The 19,088-nt window shown below is 38.9% G+C and overlaps 1 protein-coding gene across 4 annotated transcripts in view; it reads left to right on the top strand.

Annotated features, from left to right (window-relative positions):
* aggf1 (angiogenic factor with G patch and FHA domains 1) overlaps window positions 1-19,088 on the top strand; it is a 57,417-nt gene that overhangs the window by 28,931 nt on the left and 9,398 nt on the right. For all 4 annotated transcript variants that reach the window (XM_072547578.1, XM_072547596.1, XM_072547568.1 and 1 more), the window contains 6 exons: window positions 504-831; window positions 7,220-7,325; window positions 9,878-9,929; window positions 10,243-10,344; window positions 12,657-12,819; window positions 18,583-18,665. In XM_072547578.1, the coding sequence (XP_072403679.1) occupies window positions 504-831; window positions 7,220-7,325; window positions 9,878-9,929; window positions 10,243-10,344; window positions 12,657-12,819; window positions 18,583-18,665 (834 nt within the window). The remainder of the gene's footprint in view (window positions 1-503; window positions 832-7,219; window positions 7,326-9,877; window positions 9,930-10,242; window positions 10,345-12,656; window positions 12,820-18,582; window positions 18,666-19,088) is intronic.

Genomic DNA, 19,088 nt, shown 5'->3' with positions numbered 1-19,088 from the left:
AAATATAGTTTAAATTTAGGATGGTTTGTGATGGAAGGAAGTCTGCAGATGGTGTTCTGATGTTGCTGCCACCTTGTCCTTCTAGGTAGTACAGATCCTAGTTGGAAGAAGTCTTGGCAAGTTACTGCATTGTCTTGTGACAATGCACTGTGTTGCCATTGTGCACCAGTAGTGGAGGGAATGAATGTTTGTGGTGGTTGGGGTGCCAATATAATTAGTGTGTATCATTTTTTGTTGTTGAAATCTTTTCTCTGTCTCTAAATTCACTGTAAATTACAGAGGTTGAAGATATACAATGAGTGCTGATTCAGACCTAAGAGACTTCCACATTGTGCACAAAGCATTTTAACATTGCTTTCTTGAAATTTTCACTGCTCATGTAAAAATACCCAAAGGATCAGAGCTTTTTTTAAAGTTTTGAGATGCAACTTGTCATTGACAAATATCATGAGAACACTTGGGAGATAGGCCCTTCAAATTTGATTATCTTTATTTCTTCTAAGGACACTGAAGCTGGTGTACCGAAAGCTTCAAATATTTGCAGGTGCTGTGACCCAGAACAGAGTGAGACATTGTCAGAGGAACCAGGAAACAAACGAAAAAAAACAGTAGTGGATGTGAGTGAACAGGGTTCACTCAGTGAGCATAATCTAAATGATGAAGCTATCCATAATGAAAATGTTGAAGGAAAATTGGAAAAGAAGAAAGAGGCGGAGTTTGGAAGTGAACCAGAAGAAGGAGAAATTACAGCCTCAGATCAAAGTGGATATTCTACAGATGAAATGACAGAAGAATCAAGTGAAGATCAAGATGAAAGTGAGAAAGAAGATGGTGAGTGACAGTTTACTATATGCTTGTATAAAATCAGATGCAAAGGTTCGCAGTTACACAGATTCATGCTCAGGTATGTGGATTCTTTTAATCACATAATATGTGAATTTTAGTCTCAATCTATTTGACAGATGTAGCTGTATGCCAGTCTACTGCTTAGTCTCTACTGTCCAGAGGAAGTAATGTTGCTCCCAGGTATCCTGAGTCATCTAAATTTAGTATAAATAATTAGGGCTATCCTGATATTTAAATAACATGCCATTTGCCTTTCTTTATCTGAACAAGATAAACTCAATTATAGTGTTTAATTTGTTTCCAGTGTTCAAAATTTTAAATAATGTTAAATGTATTCATTAGGTTTCTTGTCTTTGCCCATGCATTTTCATAAAATATGAATGTTTATAAAAATATTTTGTTTTATGTTTTGAAATTATTCAGCAGTGTAGGCTTTTCAGACAGATTCTTGGAACTTAGAGTACATCCCTCCAACTTGATGCATTTGCAGTGGCTGCATTTCAGTGATCTTTCTGAACATTTTGCAAGGATTGTTGGCTTCTAAAATATCTCTGATTCTGTTATAAACATAAAATGACACTTATTCTGTTTCACTGAATCATTGTGTCTCGGCAGCAAATTATCAGAGGAAAGCTGTCTTGTATAGCCTGTGTCATGTACTTGTGTTTGTCATTCACATAATTTTTGTGTTACGCCTTGGCCTGTGATACATTTGAATCTCCAAATTAACGTGTCTTTTGTCCTTCCTGTAAAACTTGTTTGGTATGATTTGAAGGTTCATATTTTCCGAAAGAACTGCTATATTAGTTTTTGAGTGCATGCACCTTAACTATTCTATGTAGCTGCATTTGTTTGCTGTGCAATAAGTATGGCTTTAAAAAAAAGACAATTTGAGTCAAACATTTGAGCAGGTTCTTTGTATATTACACAGCTCTCTTGACCTCAGTATCACTTGTTATGTGAACAAATTGATACTCCGTGAGAAATACAATAAAATTTAGAGGTAGAATTGTGGCATGGAATTCACAATATACAAATATTGATTTCAGTTGTTCCACAATTAACGCTGTCAATCTATAGAGACTGTTCTGGAACCTTCAGAAATTAAAGATTAATCTTCTGGATACTTGCCAGGAGCATAGGAGAAAAGTCATGTGAATAGCTTAATTAAGAAGCTGACTTGCAGTATTTATTTAGGTATAAAAATATTGGAGAAACAAAACAGCTGTAAGAGATTGGAGATCATGTGACGAAACTTCAGGAATAGGTCCATTCTGACCATGCAATCATATCTGAAGCATGTTGTGAGTTAATTATGATTGTCATCAAATCTGAAATTGAAAGTTAGTCTTGGTGATGGTCAGCACCACAATGATACCCCGACATTCTGCACACATTTGTGCCAGTGCAATCACAGCATTAGCTTCTAATTCTGGAAGTTCTTGTCATGCGTGGACCTCTGAGTGACCGTAAAGCAATCACTGATTATTGTGGAAAAATAAATGCCTGAGTCATTAATTTCCTTTTAAGGAATGACATCTGCCTCCTTGCCTGGTCTGATCTACTTATGATTCCCGACACATAGCAGTGTGGATGAACTCTAAACAACCCTGTAAAATGGCCAGGCATTCAGTTCAAGGACAATTAGAGATAGGCAATAAACATTAGCTTTATTTGCAATGCCCACATCGCATGAAAGAGTGAAAAATTAGGAATTACAAAAATTATCTGTGATGAGCAAAAACAGTGGCTTTCCACTTAGGTCATTCCCAGCTTTATACTTAACAAGACGAGATAGTGGTTATAAAGCCAACCGAGTGTATGATTTCCTGAGAGGGTGTCATACAGTTTGGAATAAATTTGAAGTGTATTCAAGGCAAATCACTGAGACCTATCACTTTTTTTTCGGCATATTATATTGCACAATGTGTTCTTCTCCAAGCATCTGGATCATTTTGATGTAGGAATCACCTGGATGTACCATTTCTAGACAACTTCATCTTGCAGGACATTTCTGCCTTCACAGTCTTGATCATTCTTTTCAGGCAGCCGTCCATGAATTAATGCATAATTAAATCAGACTGGATGCTTCATCTATGTTTATTTGAACCTTCTGTATTTATTTAAAATCTCCACTGTGCTGGTATATTTGAGTTTTTAGATAACTGAAAATTTTATTGATTTGTTTTCATTATCTGATTTTTTTTTCATTAAATGGTTGTTGAATCTTTCACACATTCACCTTATGACTAAAGCTTCAATCAACTTGTGCATATGATGTTCTAAGTTGGTGATTGAGATTTTACCATCAGTGTATTGTCATAACCATTTTACAAATCTGGACCAGCCATGTGCACATAGAGCAAATAGACTTGATATTCTGTATCTAAGTACTCAGCAGCTGATTTGGTAGTGTCTTTCCACGACCTACAATGCATAAGTCAGAAGTAGATTAGAATTTTTCCACTTGCTTTGATGAGTACAACTCAAAATGCACTCAAGGTGCTCAACACCTTCCAGGACAAAGCAACTCATCCTCTACCTTAAACATTCATTGTCTCTGCCAACAACTCACCATGCACAAAGTGTGTACCATCGACAAGATAGCATTGCAGCAATTTGCCAAGACTACTTCAGCATATCCTAAAAAGCTACAACCTACACCATCTAGAGTGAATTCACAGCCTGCTGATCCAGAGCTGCATGCAGGACTTGTACAGTTCTCAACCTTGATTGATCAAATCTGTTTTGATACTAATTATGTAGCTTGCTTTATAACTCATATTGCCATTGTACTTGTGGGAAGGCATAGATAATTAATTATGTTTTTGTAAAAGCTTAACTTTTTTCCTGCTCGTCACTTGGTTTTTGAGGCACATAGTCGCAGTTCTTAAGATATTGTTTCTCACTAAATTCAAAGGGTGCTTCTTGTTACTTTGTGTTTGCTGACTGCTGAGCTGCAAGGGTCAAGGGAGCCACTGTTATTCACAAATTCCCCTCCAGATCTGTGTCCTAACTTGAATTTACACTGCTGTTCCTTCATTGTTGTAGCGTCAAAATTCAAGAATAGCCTACTTAACAGCACTGTGGGAACACATACAATATCTGAACTGAAGCAATTCAAGAAAGTAGCTTACCAATGCCTTTATGATGTTTACTATTCCAGCAACGCTTGTGTCCCATGAATGATTTTAAAATAAAATCTGTTTGTGCACAAATTTATTTTTCAATTCATAGCATCTCTGGAGAATAACTTGCAAATCTTTTGTTTAATTGCTCAAAATTTTGTCATTGGAAATACTGTAATTTCAGGTCATTTTTAATAGACTCATGGATGATTTTTTTCCCTGTCAGATATAATTACACTTCCCTAGCAAGATTAGATTAGATTAGATTAGATTACTTACAGTGTGGAAACAGGCCCTTCGGCCCAACAAGTCCACACCGCCCCGCCGAAGCGCAACCCACCCATACCCCTACATCTACATCTACCCCTTACCTAACACTAGGGGCAATTTAGCATGGCCAATTCACCTGACCTGCACATCTTTGGACTGTGGGAGGAAACTGGAGCACCCGGAGGAAACCCACGCAGACACGGGGAGAACGTGCAAACTCCACACAGTCGCCTGAGGCGGGAATTGAACCCGGGTCTCCGGCGCTGTGAGGCAGTAGTGCTAACCACTGTGCCACCGTGCCGCCCAAGTACATGCATATAACACTTGTTGGTCATCAGACATGTTTGTTACTTCAGGCATGGTTGTAATTACCAATATCTTTTCAGGAATTATTTTGCATCCTGGTGAGTCTATCTGAAAGTTCACCACCTAATTCAATGTATCTTATTGCTTCATCTTTAAGGATCCTAAGATCTGTTTTGATTTCTTGATCATTTTCACTTTACATCCTCTCATATACCATGATAGAACATATTTGACATGCTCCTTGCAATTTCTGTACTAACTCACTGAACCCAATATTAGTATGAGACTCTACATTTATTCCATGGTCAGCTATATTTTTTTGTTTGGAAGTGTAAGGAACGACAGGCCTTGCTGCTTCTGATTACATTTCTGTATGACATGGAATTCCTTTCAAATTTTCTACACTCTTATTTTCTCGTTTTTACTGTTTCTGCAAGTAGTTCTCTATCCCTTCGTGAATTGGAATCTATGTGTTCTATTTCCACTTCATCCTGAGCTCCAGTTATGGCCAAGCAAGTAAGTCCATTGTGGCAAACATAGTGAAAGGCAATTGATAAGTGTGAAATTGTTTTGAATGTTGGGAAACTGCATAGTATACAAAGTACTGTCCGGATCACAAAAGCAAAACATTAAGCCCTCAGTACCATGTGGAGTAACCTTTTTATGTGGGATTTTGCCGAATGACTTGGAAACCTAACTGGTACAAATGTGGTGCAATACTGTTAATCTTGCCTGCATTGTTGTTACTTTGGGTAGTTGTTAAATAATGTATGGTTTTTGTTTGTTGAAAGGTTAAATATTCGTCCACATCTAATATACGGCTAGTATTTAAATCAGAAGGAAATAATGAAGGAAAGAGCCTGTAACTTGCACTTTATTTATTTAGTATTGGTGGTGAATGCAGTAGTACAAGGGTTGGTATAACTGGCTGTACTCACACTTGTACAAGATATTTACCTGTGTGACTGAGAGCTTTTGCTATAGTGCGAAGCAGGAGTTCAAATCACACCATGCAAGTGGTGGAATAACTCTGATTAATTGTGCATCAGTACTTGGAAAAAAATTGCAACCACTACTGTTGGAATGATGTAAACTCCTGATTTGTTCACTAATATCCTTAACTGGCCTGTGTGTGACTCTAATCCACCACCATGTGGTTAAATATTCTTTCCTCTGGTATATGAGTAATGTGTAATCAATATTGTTTGTTCACATTCAATCAAGAAAAATATATTTTAAAATTTACAAAATTTTGCATTATACTTGATGTGTATCAGTGCAGGGCATTTGTAGCTCTTTTCCAGGTACAGGACAGTCCAGTTTTCAAATTTTGTAGTTAGCTGAAAAGTATCATCGTTTTGTATTTTCTTGACTGAAGTACATTTTCAATACAACACACCTAGCCACTATTATTAGCTTCAATAACTTGGATATTTTCTGCTGAATCACTTAATAAATTTCTAAAACTGCCCCTTTCTCAAATGTCGCTAAGGAAGGTGAAACTGTGCCTCCATTATAGATGGATAACAAAGGAGCCCCACCACAAGTTATAATGGAACTCAGAAAAGCAGGATATATAATTCTGCCTTTTGTTTATACATTGAATACTAAAAAGAAAGCCGTGAAATGTCATATTTATTGTATTCATAATTTATTTCAGATTCCCTTTTATTATCAGCTTGTTGGATGGGAGCAGGTCAGAGCGGAAGGGTATTGAAGAATGAAATAAAGTGAACACACCTGGAACACTATATAGAGGAACGAGATGGGCGGGCACTATTTCGTTCAGATAATTGATTATTTGGTTAATTGAGTCAATGTCTTTCCTCTGGGACTTCTGTTAAGTCCGTTCCTCGTTCAGGAGATGAGGCAGCAGCACACAGCGCATGAGCCCCCACCTGTCTTCTGTCCGCCCACGCCCAACCCCGTCTAAGACTGCCCCCATTCCTGTGTGCCCCCTGTCCACCCCCACCCCCTCTCCAGGACAGCCGGACTGGACACCAGCAACAAGACTGTTGCTGTCTTTTGTGCGGGGGGTGCCGGTGAGTCTCCAAATACCATGCGTGTGCGCACACTCACAACTTTTTACTGCAACGTTTTGACAGGTTCCACTTTTGCCCTGTATAGGACAATGTTAGAGAGATTATCTGGGGAAGGAGGGTTTAGGGTACATACCTATGTAGAACTCCAGGGAAAGTGTGCAGCGAGGGTGGGAGGTCAGTCATTTGGAGACGGTGCTTGGGCTCCCATCAGCCCAGGACTGTTCTCTGCAACATTTCAGTAAGCCAAGTTCACTTTTAATCACTGTAAAGCAAGGTCTTGGATGTAGTGTTTCTTGAGATCTCCTTCGGATAATCCAATATCCGAATAATTGATATTCTGATAATCGAGGTTCCTCTGTAAATTTGTCGTCATGGCAGAAGCTACCTGACTTTTACATTTTGTTTTCAATTCTTATTTTAAAGATTTGCAGTATTTTGTTGTAATTCAACATACAGCAATCCTGTCTGACTTTCATATGATTAAGATGACAAAAATTGCCTTCTCTTAATTTGAAACAAGTATTGAATGTGTTGCACTTTCGTGAAGTTTATTATGAAGGTATTAATTTTGAAACCATTAATTTCTGTCCTATCTGCCCTAATTCCATATTCCTTTCTAATGTATAGCTCAGCTGTGGCCTCCATGTATTCGTGTCATGGTGGTGCGGTCACCGGTTCTTGAGCCCGGTACACTCTTCATTATCACTGCAGTGAAGTCAGCTACAATTGGAAGGTACCATAGATAACATTATAAACCTTGGTTGCTGCTATGCAAGAATACAGTCAAAAGATCATTTAGCCATATTTTGAAATAAATTATGTTTTTTGCACTTGTAAATGTTTTTGATACACCACTTCTGGACTGTCTCCTTTAGAACAAATTGTATCTAATAAGTTTGCAAATATTTTCAAACTGATGGAACAACCTGTTTTCCAGTTCCAGCAAAGAAACTTCAGGGTGCATTAAAGTGTTTTGGAGCTAAATAAGTGTGTTTGAAATATTGTCATTGTTTTGCTACTGCATGCGGACTTTTGGCATAGTAATCAGTGATTTTTATTTGTGTTGTTTTAAGTTGCAAATTGTTTGTGTTCCAAAGTTGTTGATTAGTATACACTATGATGGAGAGCTCATCATTGAAGGGACCTACCTCTGTTCATATGGCAAGCTGGTATATTTGAACAAATATCCTTTATTCATCATTTTCTTCCTCTAGTTCATCCTCACAGACAAAGCTACATTTCTCGTACTTTGGTTTGCTCTGATTGTGACAACCTGGGACTCATCAATTTTGTTTGTGTATTTCCTTAGTTTTCCCACTTCAGCACCCATCGAGCAAAAGGTGTTGCAATTTGAGGATAAGACCTTTTTAAGTGCAGGTTGAATAGAACAAATGTAAATATGGTGGCTTAAATGACCTGTGTAAGGATCTAAAGTATGAAATTCAGTATTTTTCTTTTGTTCAAGGAAGCAGGGTTTTCATTTAGTTTGTACATTTTGAGCAAAGCTGGCATATTTGTAATTTTGCCGTGTCTTTTCTACTGAGCTCACCGATAAATCTTTCAATTGAATAGATCCTATAGGCACCACTTCAGTCCAACTCACCCGTGCCCACCAGATATCCTAAACTAATCTAGTTCCAAGTGCCAACATTTGGGCCATATTTCTCCAAATCTTTCCTATTCATATACCCATCCAAATGCCTTTTAAATGTTCTAATTGTAGCCTCCTCCACCACTACTTGTAGTGGTTTGTTGCATGAAAAAGCTGCTCCTAAGATGCCTTCTAAATCTTTCTCCTCCCCCCTTAAACTTATGCCCTCTAGCTTTGGACTCCGCAATCCTAGAAAAATCACTTTAAATTGCTGAAATGTTCATTAACCAAGTGAGACACTCTACTCACCTTATCTGTGCACCTCATTATTTTATAAACCTCTAATTTCACCCCTTAGCATGCGACGCTTCAAGGAAAAAAAGCCCCAGCCTCTTTCTATAACTCAAACTTCTAATCTCAGCAACATCATTGCAAACATTTTCTGAACCCTTTCGAGTTTAACAACATCCTATATAACAGGGAGACCAGAATTGAAAGCTGTATTCCACAAGTGGCCTCACCAATGTCCTATACAGCTACAACATGATGTCCCAATTCCTATATTCAATGCACTGACCAATGAAGGTAAACATACCAAACATTATCTCACTATCCTGTTTACCTGGGACTCCACTTCCAAGGAACTGTGCACCTGCATCACCAGGTATGTTTGTTCAGTAACAGTCCCCAGTACCCTTACCATTAACTGTATAAGTCCTGTCCAGTTTACCTTAACAAAATGAAACACTGCATGTTTATCTAAATTAAACCCTATCTGACACCCATTGGCCCACCTGATCAAGATCCCGTTGTAATCTGGGATAACCTTCAGTGTCGACTGCACCACCAAGTTTGGTGTCATCTGCAAACTCACAAACCATACCTCCTATATTCACATCCAAATCATTTATATAAATGATGAACATCAGTGGACCCAGTAACAATCATTGCAGCACAGTGCTGGTCACAGGCCTCAAGTCTATCCAAATAGCCCTCTACCACTACCCGCTATCTTCTACCTTCAAGCCCATTTTGTATTCAATTGTCTAGGTACCCCAATTTCATGTAATCTAGTCTACCATTTGGAACCTTGTTGAATGCTTCACTTGGTTAATGTACATTTGAACAATTTAAGAGTTATACCTGTTTGGATGTATTATGAGACTCCTCTGCGGAAGGTGGAACTTGAAACCTGACCTTCTGGCAGGGACACTACTCTTTTTCTTTCACTGACGAATGGACTCTAACTTCAAATAATGCCAATCTCATTAATCTTGTTGATCTTGCCTCGTGTATGTCCTGTGTGCTATAACCTGTATGTCTTATTCTGTCCAAGCCTTTTCGCCCTATACTCTGTATGGATGTCCTTGCTTACTATGATCTGCCATGATCTACTATGATTCCCTCTTGTGTTACAAGACCCTCTTTTTTTTCTTCAGACAAACTCGTTCACACATCACTTAAAATTTAATGATCTTAAATTGAAATGAATGCCTAGAGCATATCATCTTTAATCTATAAAGCCTCAAAGGAATTCTTTGGATGTTTTGGCATTATTGTATAAGTACCTTCCACCTTGCCACCTAGAATGGGATAAGAGAAGGAAGCAGTTTTGGGATTAAGTTTACACATCACCAGAAAAAGAAAATAGAATGTTTGTTTCTTTTTCAAATTGAATTCTTTTTATTCAACAGAGAGGAGGATATGGGCCACACAATTCAAATTGCTGAAATTGGAGTTAGTAAGGTTAGTTACGTAATCATACTAAACTGTAAAAGGTGAAAATAGAATGGCATAAAAAATGTTTGCATCTGAATATGTGGCAGATTTAACTTGTTTTGTTGAAATACTTTGTATGCTCTCTGTAATAAAATGTGAATTTCTCTGAACTTACTGTTTGGTGCGATTAAATTGCCTACCTCTATGCTCACAGTCCTGGGATTTGCAGATGTGTTCTTGATATCATTCTATTTCCTTTTACAGAGTATATTTCCATATTGTTTAATATGTTAGCATGCTGGTCCCCTTTTCCTCTTAAGCTAATTTCTGTTTTCTTTAGTTTCATGCTGAAGTATACTTTGACCAAGATCTACAGGAATACATGTTGGTAGATCAGGGGAGCCAGAATGGGACTGTGATCAATGGGAACAGAATTCTCATGGTATGATTGTTACTGTAATCAGTTACTAAGATCTTTTCCTGGCTGTTGTCATATTTGGATTGTGGGAGAGTGATCATTTTTCATGCTAACGTAAAATGAGATGAAGTTTTTTTCTTAGAATGCTGTTCTGTGCATCAGTTTAACATAGTTTTGAGAGCCCAGTTTTCATTATCCATGTCACTGGATTAATGCATGTAAATTCACAAAATATGCTGAGCTTTTACTATTCATGTGTTTTTATTCATTTTGGTAATTCTGCATAAATTGCTACTGTTAAATGTTTAACCCTCAACCCAGTGCCTCAATACCTTGCTGTCCCTTCAGAAAATCCTTTGTCAGTGTATAGGTCTCTGCTCTTGTGATCGCAACGACAATAATTAAATTCAACTTTGGTTTATGGGCAGAGTTTTAAGTACACTTCAGGAAATGACCTACAGAAAATAATCTGCTTCAAGATTTTAGTTCAAACAGTAATTGGCAAAAATGCACTAATTTTTCAAAACTGAGCGCAAGCTCAATTTCTGATTTGGGGTTAACCTCGTCATGCTTATCTTCCTTGAAACTGCGTTGCCATAGCTTCCTGCATTACTAAATATTACCTGTCTTATATTTTGGTGCTCTAAACCGAAACAAGATAACTTACTTTATTTGATTTGATTTATTGTCATGTGTACCTAAGTACAGTGAAAAGTTTTGTTTGCAAGCAGCACGGGGCAGATCATAGTAAGCAAGGACATACAGATTAAAGGATGAAAAAGCTTGGATCAAGTAAGGCATACAGGTTATACTGCACAGGACGTACATGAGGCAAGATCAACATTAACGAGATCGGTATTATTTGAAATTAGAGTCCATTTGTCAGTCTAATAACAGCAGGGAAGAAGTTGTTCTTGAACCTGCTGGTTCGTGTGTTCAAGCTTCCGTATCCTCTGAAGAGGTTGTAGGAGAGTATTACTAGATGGGATGGGTCTTTAATGATGTTTGCAGCGTTTGTGCAGCAACGAGATGTGTAAATGGCATCTGAGTTGGAGCTTATATGATCTGGGCTGTGCACACACAATCGTCTGTAGTTTCTAATGGTCCTCGGTAGAGCAGTTGCCAAATCAGGTTGTCATGTTTTCTATGGTGCATTTATAAAAGTTGGTGAGGTTCCTTATGGACATGCCAAATTTCCTGAGCCGCCTGAGGAGGAAGAGGCATAATTGTGCCGCCTTGACTGTCACGTCTACTTGGGAAGTCTAGGACAGGTTGTCAATTATAGTCACAACTGGGAATTTGACACTCTCAATCCTCTCAACCTCTGCTCCTCCGTCCCACCATGGTGGTGTTGTCAGAAAACTTGTAAATGGCATTTGTTTGGAGTTTGGCTGTACAGGGAGTACAGTAGGGGGCTGAGAACGCATCCTTGGGGGGAGAGCTTCACTGTTAAGTATTATCGTGGAAGAGATGCAGTTGTATGTCTTCACTGATTGCGGTCTCTGTGTCAGGAAGCTAAGGATACAGTTGCAGAGGGTGGAGCCAAGACTGAGGTCGCAGAGGTCTGAGATCAGGAATCAGTTTTGGAGGGGATAGTGGTGTTGAAGGTAGAATGGTCATCGATGAGCAGGAACCTGATGTCCTTGTTGTCCACATGTTCCATGGATGAGTGCAAGGCTAGGGAAATGGCATCTGTTGTGGACCTGTTACATATTAAGTTAAACCTATCACCCTTTAATTATTTCCTAGCCAGAGCATTTGGATTGCATTTGTAGAAGTTTGCATGGATAAAAATATGTTAGAGTAGATGGTTGGGGAAGGGGTGTTTTGCTGGTACACTGGGGCTAGTACAACATACAGCCATTCATTTAACTAACACATCCAAATATTTGAAATTGTTTCTTAATTTCAACCTCTAAATTAATACTCGGATTGAAGGTGAGTAGTTCTCTGTTAAGTGTCTTGTTTGATCATATGGAAATGACAATGTCATCAATTGGTTATTTCGGATTTATGGACATTATTCAAAACTTCTTCATATCATATTTAACTAGGGAGTTCAGTTCTGAAAAAGGGTCACTGGACCCAAAACGTGAACTCTGCTTTGACTGCACAGATGCTGCCAGACCGACTGAATTTTCCCAGCAATTTGTTTTCATTTATTATCAGCATCCACAGTTTTTGGTTTTTTCATTTTAAATTAAGTCCATTTAGTATTCATTGCATTTAAGTACTCTACGTCTCCACTATTCTGTATTTTTTTAATTACAGAAGAATACAAAATATAGTTAATATGTATTTGTTAGCTATTAATTTAGTGTTCATTTTTTTTTCAGCCAAAACATAAATGTGACCCTCATAGATTGGAGCATGGTGATGAAGTGAAGTTTGGGGAGACTGTATTGTCTTTCCATATCCATCCAGGTACTGACACGTGTAATGGCTGTGAGCCAGGCCAGGTTAAAGCACACCTGCGTCTCAATAAAAAAGAATTGACAGGTATTTGAATATATTTGTTATTGCTTTGTGTTTATCCACTCTTGTTCTGAAATTAATGAATCAAATTTAGTAATTGGTAAATCTCTACTTAAACATTAATATTATCCCTCCTTGCCTGTTAACTAAACCAGCAGAAATGAGTATATCTAGTTGGATTAATGCTGAATCAAATTTAACTTGAGCTGTCTAGTTGCTGTATAAGAGATTAACTTGTACCGTAAAAGAAGGAACTATACAACTATTCTTGCTCTCTATTGATATGCTGAAAATTGAAGAGTGCATGCTGAACTGCGAAGCTACAGATAGTAGTACATCACAAGTTTGAAGCGACATTGACATACTTGCAGAAGTGAATGATCTCAACTCAACACCCTGATGTGTTATTTTGTGCAAAAAATTCATTGTCAATATCAACCTACGATAACTCATGTACATGTGATGTTGCAATTGGAAGTTTTGTTCTTAAGCCTGTTGCATACCAGCTCCAGATGTCTTCTGGTTTTGTGTTTCAATCCTGAGCGTTAATATATGTCTCAGCAGACAGTTTCATAGCAAAGCCAAAAGGTGTCTGCTCAAGCAATTTTTATTGTTACACCCATTCCTTGTTATCTGTGGGAGTAAGGGGCACGGAGTTCCTGTGGATAACAAAAGAGGATTTTTTTCCCGAAGAACTGCATGATTAGACCTGACAAGTCGATGGGGTTATAGATGAAATTGGACCTGGCCTGACCTCGAGTATATGCACATTTACAAGGAGTGGCTCCCTGTTTAACGAAGATTGAGTATATACCAAAATTTTCTGGGAGGAGGAAAGACAGGTGTTAAATTTATAAATATTTAAAAATTGTAAATAATACATTCTTTAAGATGAAGGAGTGTAAATGTTTGCATTAAAACTTTCTTCATCATTGCAGCATTATCATGCAACCAAATGCAACTTCTGCAACTATCATGCTGTTCTGACAGTAAGCTTCCACTTCACTTATTGAAATTTTACTTCGGCCTTCCTCGCCAATATCTTCTGCCACCTCCAAAGAATTTTGAAGTTCAGTAGTCTAGTAAGAAGACTAACAAGGTCCCTGACTCAGTTGAGAGGGTTACCTCAGATTACAACAGGATCTTCACCAGATGGACCAATGGGCTGAGAATGGCAGATGGAGTTTAATTCCGATAAATGCGAGGTGCTGCATTTTGGGAAAGCAAAACTTAGCAGGACTTATATACTTAACGGTAAGGTCGCAGGGAGTGTTGCTGAACAAAGAGACCTTGGAGTGCAGGTTCACAGCTCCTTGAAAGTGGAGTCGCAGGTAGATAGGATAATGAAGAAGGTGTTTATGCTTTCCTTTATTGGACAGAGTATTGAGTACAGGAGTTGGGAGGTCATGTTGCAGCTGTGCAGGACATTGGTTAGGCCACCGTTGGAATATTGCGTGCAATTCTGGTCTCCTTCCTATCTGAAAGATGTTGTGAAACTTGAAAGGGTTCAGAAAAGATTTACAAGGCTGTTGCCAGGGTTGGAGGATTTGAGCTATAGAGAGAGGCTGAACAGGCTGGGACTGTTTTCCCTGAAGTGTCGGAGGCTGAGAGGTGACCTTATAGAGGTTTACAAAATTATGAGGGGCATGGATAGGGTAAATAGGCAAAGTCTTTTCCCTGGGGTCGGGGAGTCCAGAGCTAGAGACATAGATTTAAGGTGAGAGGGGAAAGATATAAAAGAGACCTAAGGGGCAGCTTTTTCACACAGAGGGTGGTACGTGTATAGAATGAGCTGCCAGAGGAAGTGGTGGAGGCTGGTACAATTGCAACATTTAAGAGGCATTTGGATGGGCATATGAATAGGAAGGGTTTGGAGGGTTATAGGCTGGGTGCTGGCAGGTGGGACTAGATTGGGTTGGGATATCTGGTCGGCATGGACAGGTTGGACCGAAGGGTCTGTTTCCATGCTGTACATCTCTATGATAGTCAACTGTTCCTCAGTCGTAGAATCAATCGGCTGAAGCCTGAATAGAACCTCAATAGGTGGTGATTACTATTGAAGATTTAGAAGTGTAAGTCATTCAAGCTTACCCTAACTTTAATTAGAAAAGGCACAGTTAAAAGCACATGATCAGTACGCTTCACATAAGCAGTTGGGAGTGGCTCATCTAGAGTGAGGTACAGTCCTGAGTGCGTGTGTGACACTGGGCATTTATTACACAGTAGGAATATAGTGCACAGGGAAAGAAATTTGTTTTTTTTTGCTCATCATTCGTAAAATTCTTTTTCATAGAATTATAGAATTTGTACAGTGTGGAAAGAGGTCATTCAGCCCAGCAAGTCTCCACCAACCCTCCAAAGAACTCGTATTTACCGTGATTAACCCACCAAGCTTAGACATTCCCAGACACTACAGGCAATTTAGTCTGGCCAACCCATCTAACCTGCACATCTTTGGATTGTGGGAGAAAACCGGAGCACCCAGAGGAAACCCACGCAGACACGGGGAGAATGTGCAAACTCCATACAGACAGTCATGCAAGACTGGAATTGAGCCCAGTTCCTTGGCGTTATGAGGCAGCAGTGCTGATCACTCAGCAACTGTGCCACCTGTTTTTCAGGTTTATAATTTGTAAGGCAATATTTTCAGCTTCATTGAGCAGAGAGAAGGGAGTGCTAGTTTAACAGCTACAGCTTCAGAGGTCTCCTGATTTGGAAAACTAAACTGTGATATCACCACAGGAAAGTGGTGTGTTGATTTGTGATTTTACAAAAGTATATAAAAATGAAAAGAATTTAACTGAGAAACAAAGAACAGCACTGCAGAGAATTAGGCCCTTCGGCCCACCAAGCCTGAGATGACATCTGACTTTTCTAAACTAAAAGCCTTTTGCCTCCATAGTCCATATGCCTCTATTCCTGGCCTGTTCATGTATCTGTCAAGATGCCTCTTAAACGTTGCTATCATATCTGCTTCTACCATCTCTTCTGGCATTGTGTTCCAGACATTTACCAACCTCCCTATTTTAAAAAAAACACAAACACTTGTGTTATGAATGTGTAGAGGTGCATGGTACCTTTTGAGAGTGAAGGACTTAGCAAGTACACAGGGTGCTGGAGAATTTAGAGTGTAACATTTGATCCAGCAGCTAGCACTGGCTGAGTTGCTGTGAGACAAAAACAAATTCACATTCGGCCAATTGGTTTAAATTATACCCTAAAATACCTACCTCCAATCAAGTTTGAATTCAGTATACTGACAATATTAAAAACCAATGAAACCATCTGATGCTTTGGGGTATAGGACTGGGAAAAATTGGACAGTTGAGAGGAGAACTGCCAAGGCACCAGCATCTGCTGACTGCCCATAGAATAGCTCTCTTAAAGGTACCTTTATCTATCAATGACCTGTGAATCAGAAATCGCTGAGAAGACGACGACAGAGGAAGATACAAAGAGAAGATTCAAACGCTCACTGGTTTTGAAATTTGAATTTTTCAGTAAATCTTAATCGGGAGTTTTTATCGGACTAGTTTTGTCGAGGGAAGGTAAAGGATAGGTTGGATAGGTTAGATAAAGGAGTTGTAAATAGTTGTTAGTTAATATTATATGTTAGACTTAAAAAATAAAGTTTTTGAATTTTTTGTACTTTAAATGGTAGCTTTTGGGATAATTCTTGGCGTCTTGCATTTTAACAGATTACCGTACACGGTAAATCTTTTCCGTGTTGCTGGTTTAAATTAGTTGGTGGGGTGGGGTGGGAGAGGGCTTTAACCCAGTGTCGTAAGACTTGTCCCTCACATCTCCTTTAAATTTTTTTCCCCTTTTATGTTCCCTAGTAATTGATATTTTTATCCTGGAGAAATGATTCCAACCATCAGTTCTATTCATCCCTCTCATAATTCTGTAAACTTTTATCAGATCACTTCTCAGTTTCTGACATTCACATTTGTCCAATTTCTCCTCATAGCTAATATCTTCCAAACCAGACTACTTCCTGGTAAACCTTTTCTATACCCTCTCCAAAGCTTTTGCATCCTTCTAGTAGTATGGCAATCAGAACTATATTCAGTATTCCAAATATGGCCTAACTTAAGTTTTATACAGCTGCAACATCACTTGCCAATTTTTATACCAATAAAGGTAACCATACCATATGTTTTCTTCACCAACTTGTTCATTTGTGTCACCACTTTCTAGTAACTATGGATCTGTATGCTTGGATCTGTCTGTACATTAATGCTTCTAAGGGTTCCACTATTTACTGCATACATTCCTTCTGCATTAGACCTTCCAAAATGTATCACCTCACTTTGTATAAGTGAAAATCAGGGCCAGTAGAACAAAGGAATAATAAGTAAGCATGGTAGGGTAAGGAAGGTAACGTAAGTGTTCTTACATAAGCATAATGTTTATTCAGGAAAGAGTCTTGGTCTTAAAATAGATATTGGCAGCAGAGCTCACACCTGTGATATGCTCCGCCTGGCTATGTAGCAAATCATGGAAGCTTCAGTTATCCCTGGTGACCGTATGTGCAAGAAATGTGCCTACCTACAACTACAGGGAAACAGCATTTTGGAGCTGGAGCTGCAAGTGAAATCAGTGTGGAGCATCTGCGATGCTGAACAAATTGTGGTTAGTAGATTGTGAAGTGGTCATGCTACAGGTACAGATTGAAAAGGCAAAATAGCATGTGTGATCACCAAGCAGTGTAGAGGAATGTACGTAGTGCAGGGATCCCCTGTGGCCATTCTGCTTTCAAACAGATATGCCATTTTTGATACTGTTCGGCAAGGTGACTGGGCAGGGAAAAGCAGTGGCAGCCAAATTTCTTCACAGGTGGGTATCTTAATCGAGAGGAGGAAGAATGGCAGGGCTGTACTGGTAGGGGGATTCGTTTGTAAGAACAGACAGGTGTTCCTGGGGCAGTAGAAGAGACTTCATGATGGTATGTTGGGGGGAGGGGGGGATAGTGCTGGTGGAGGAGAGGAAACAGACAAAGGGCAAAAGGACATGTGGTACATATTGGTACCAAACTGATAGGTAGGAAAAGGGATGAGGTACTGATAACAGAATTTAAGGAGCTAGATAGTAGACTAAAGAACAGGTAATCTCTGGATTATTTATGGTGTCATGTGCCCGTTGAGCATAAGAATACAAGATTAGTACAGATGAATGCATGGCAAAAAAGATGGTCTTGGGGGCGAGAGCTTTGGATTTATAGGACAATGGATTGCTTTTGGGGGCAATAGGACCTGTTCAAGATGGACAGTTAGCACCTGAACCGGAATGGGACCAACATCTGTGAGGTTTGCTAGTGCACATGGGGAGGGTTTTAAACTAACTTGGCAGAAGGGTAGAATCCAAAAAAAATTCAGCAAGAGAGGATGAAAAGCCAAAGGTAGAAGAAGAAGCGAGGGAGTCAGGAAGGCATGGATATTTTGGGCCATTTAAGGCACAGTTAGTTCTCTGAAAAGGTTGTGAATCTGTGGAATTCACTGCCTCAGAGTACAGTGAATATTGGGACATTGAGTAAATATTAGAAGGAGATAGACATTTTTAATTAGTGATGGGTAGAAGGGTTTTGAAGAGTGGGTGGGAAAGTGGAGTTGAGGCCAAGCTAAGATCAGCCATGATTGTATTAAAGGGTTAAATTGCCTGCTCCTGGCTCTTCTGTTCTGATTGTAACTACCTTGGTGCAGAATCTAATTATTCATGCTGTCTTGTAATATCCAAAGTAGTCATTCAGATTGATTGAAATGCTGCATTTTTTTCAATTTTATTTAGCTATTCCAGTGATGAGCAAGCAGGACAAAGATAAATTACGACGCCAAGAATTAAAACAGATTCAGATCAAGTATGGGTTGCAGGTATGTTTTTGTTTGTTTCCATCCGGTAGTTCTGAAGTTTTGTGGTCACAGTATTAGAAGTCGACCACTGGAAAATGTATTAATCTCTTTTTAATAATTTTAAAAAAGCCTTTAAAACTGAATGATCTCAAGATTGCAAAGAAAATATGCTTGCATGTTGCATTTCAAATGAGTGCAATGGAAGTAACTTAATTTACATGAAAGCTATACAGTACTAGCCAAGAAAACTATCTTGTGCAGATCCAAATTACAAAATTTATGATCTAACCTGATTGGTTTTGTCTGCCATCACTATTCTGGTCAGGCTTTCTCACATTTTTAGTTGTTTTACACTTAATTTCCCCTCATTTTCCACAATTCTCTTTTCCATTTCAGCTTGTCAGAGCCCCTCCATGATCATTGTATCCTAAGTGGGGTGCAGTG

The sequence above is a fragment of the Chiloscyllium punctatum genome, chromosome 2 (assembly GCF_047496795.1).
Source record: "Chiloscyllium punctatum isolate Juve2018m chromosome 2, sChiPun1.3, whole genome shotgun sequence".
Taxonomy (NCBI): domain Eukaryota; kingdom Metazoa; phylum Chordata; class Chondrichthyes; order Orectolobiformes; family Hemiscylliidae; genus Chiloscyllium; species Chiloscyllium punctatum.
This window is presented reverse-complemented; position numbering and strand designations above follow the sequence as displayed.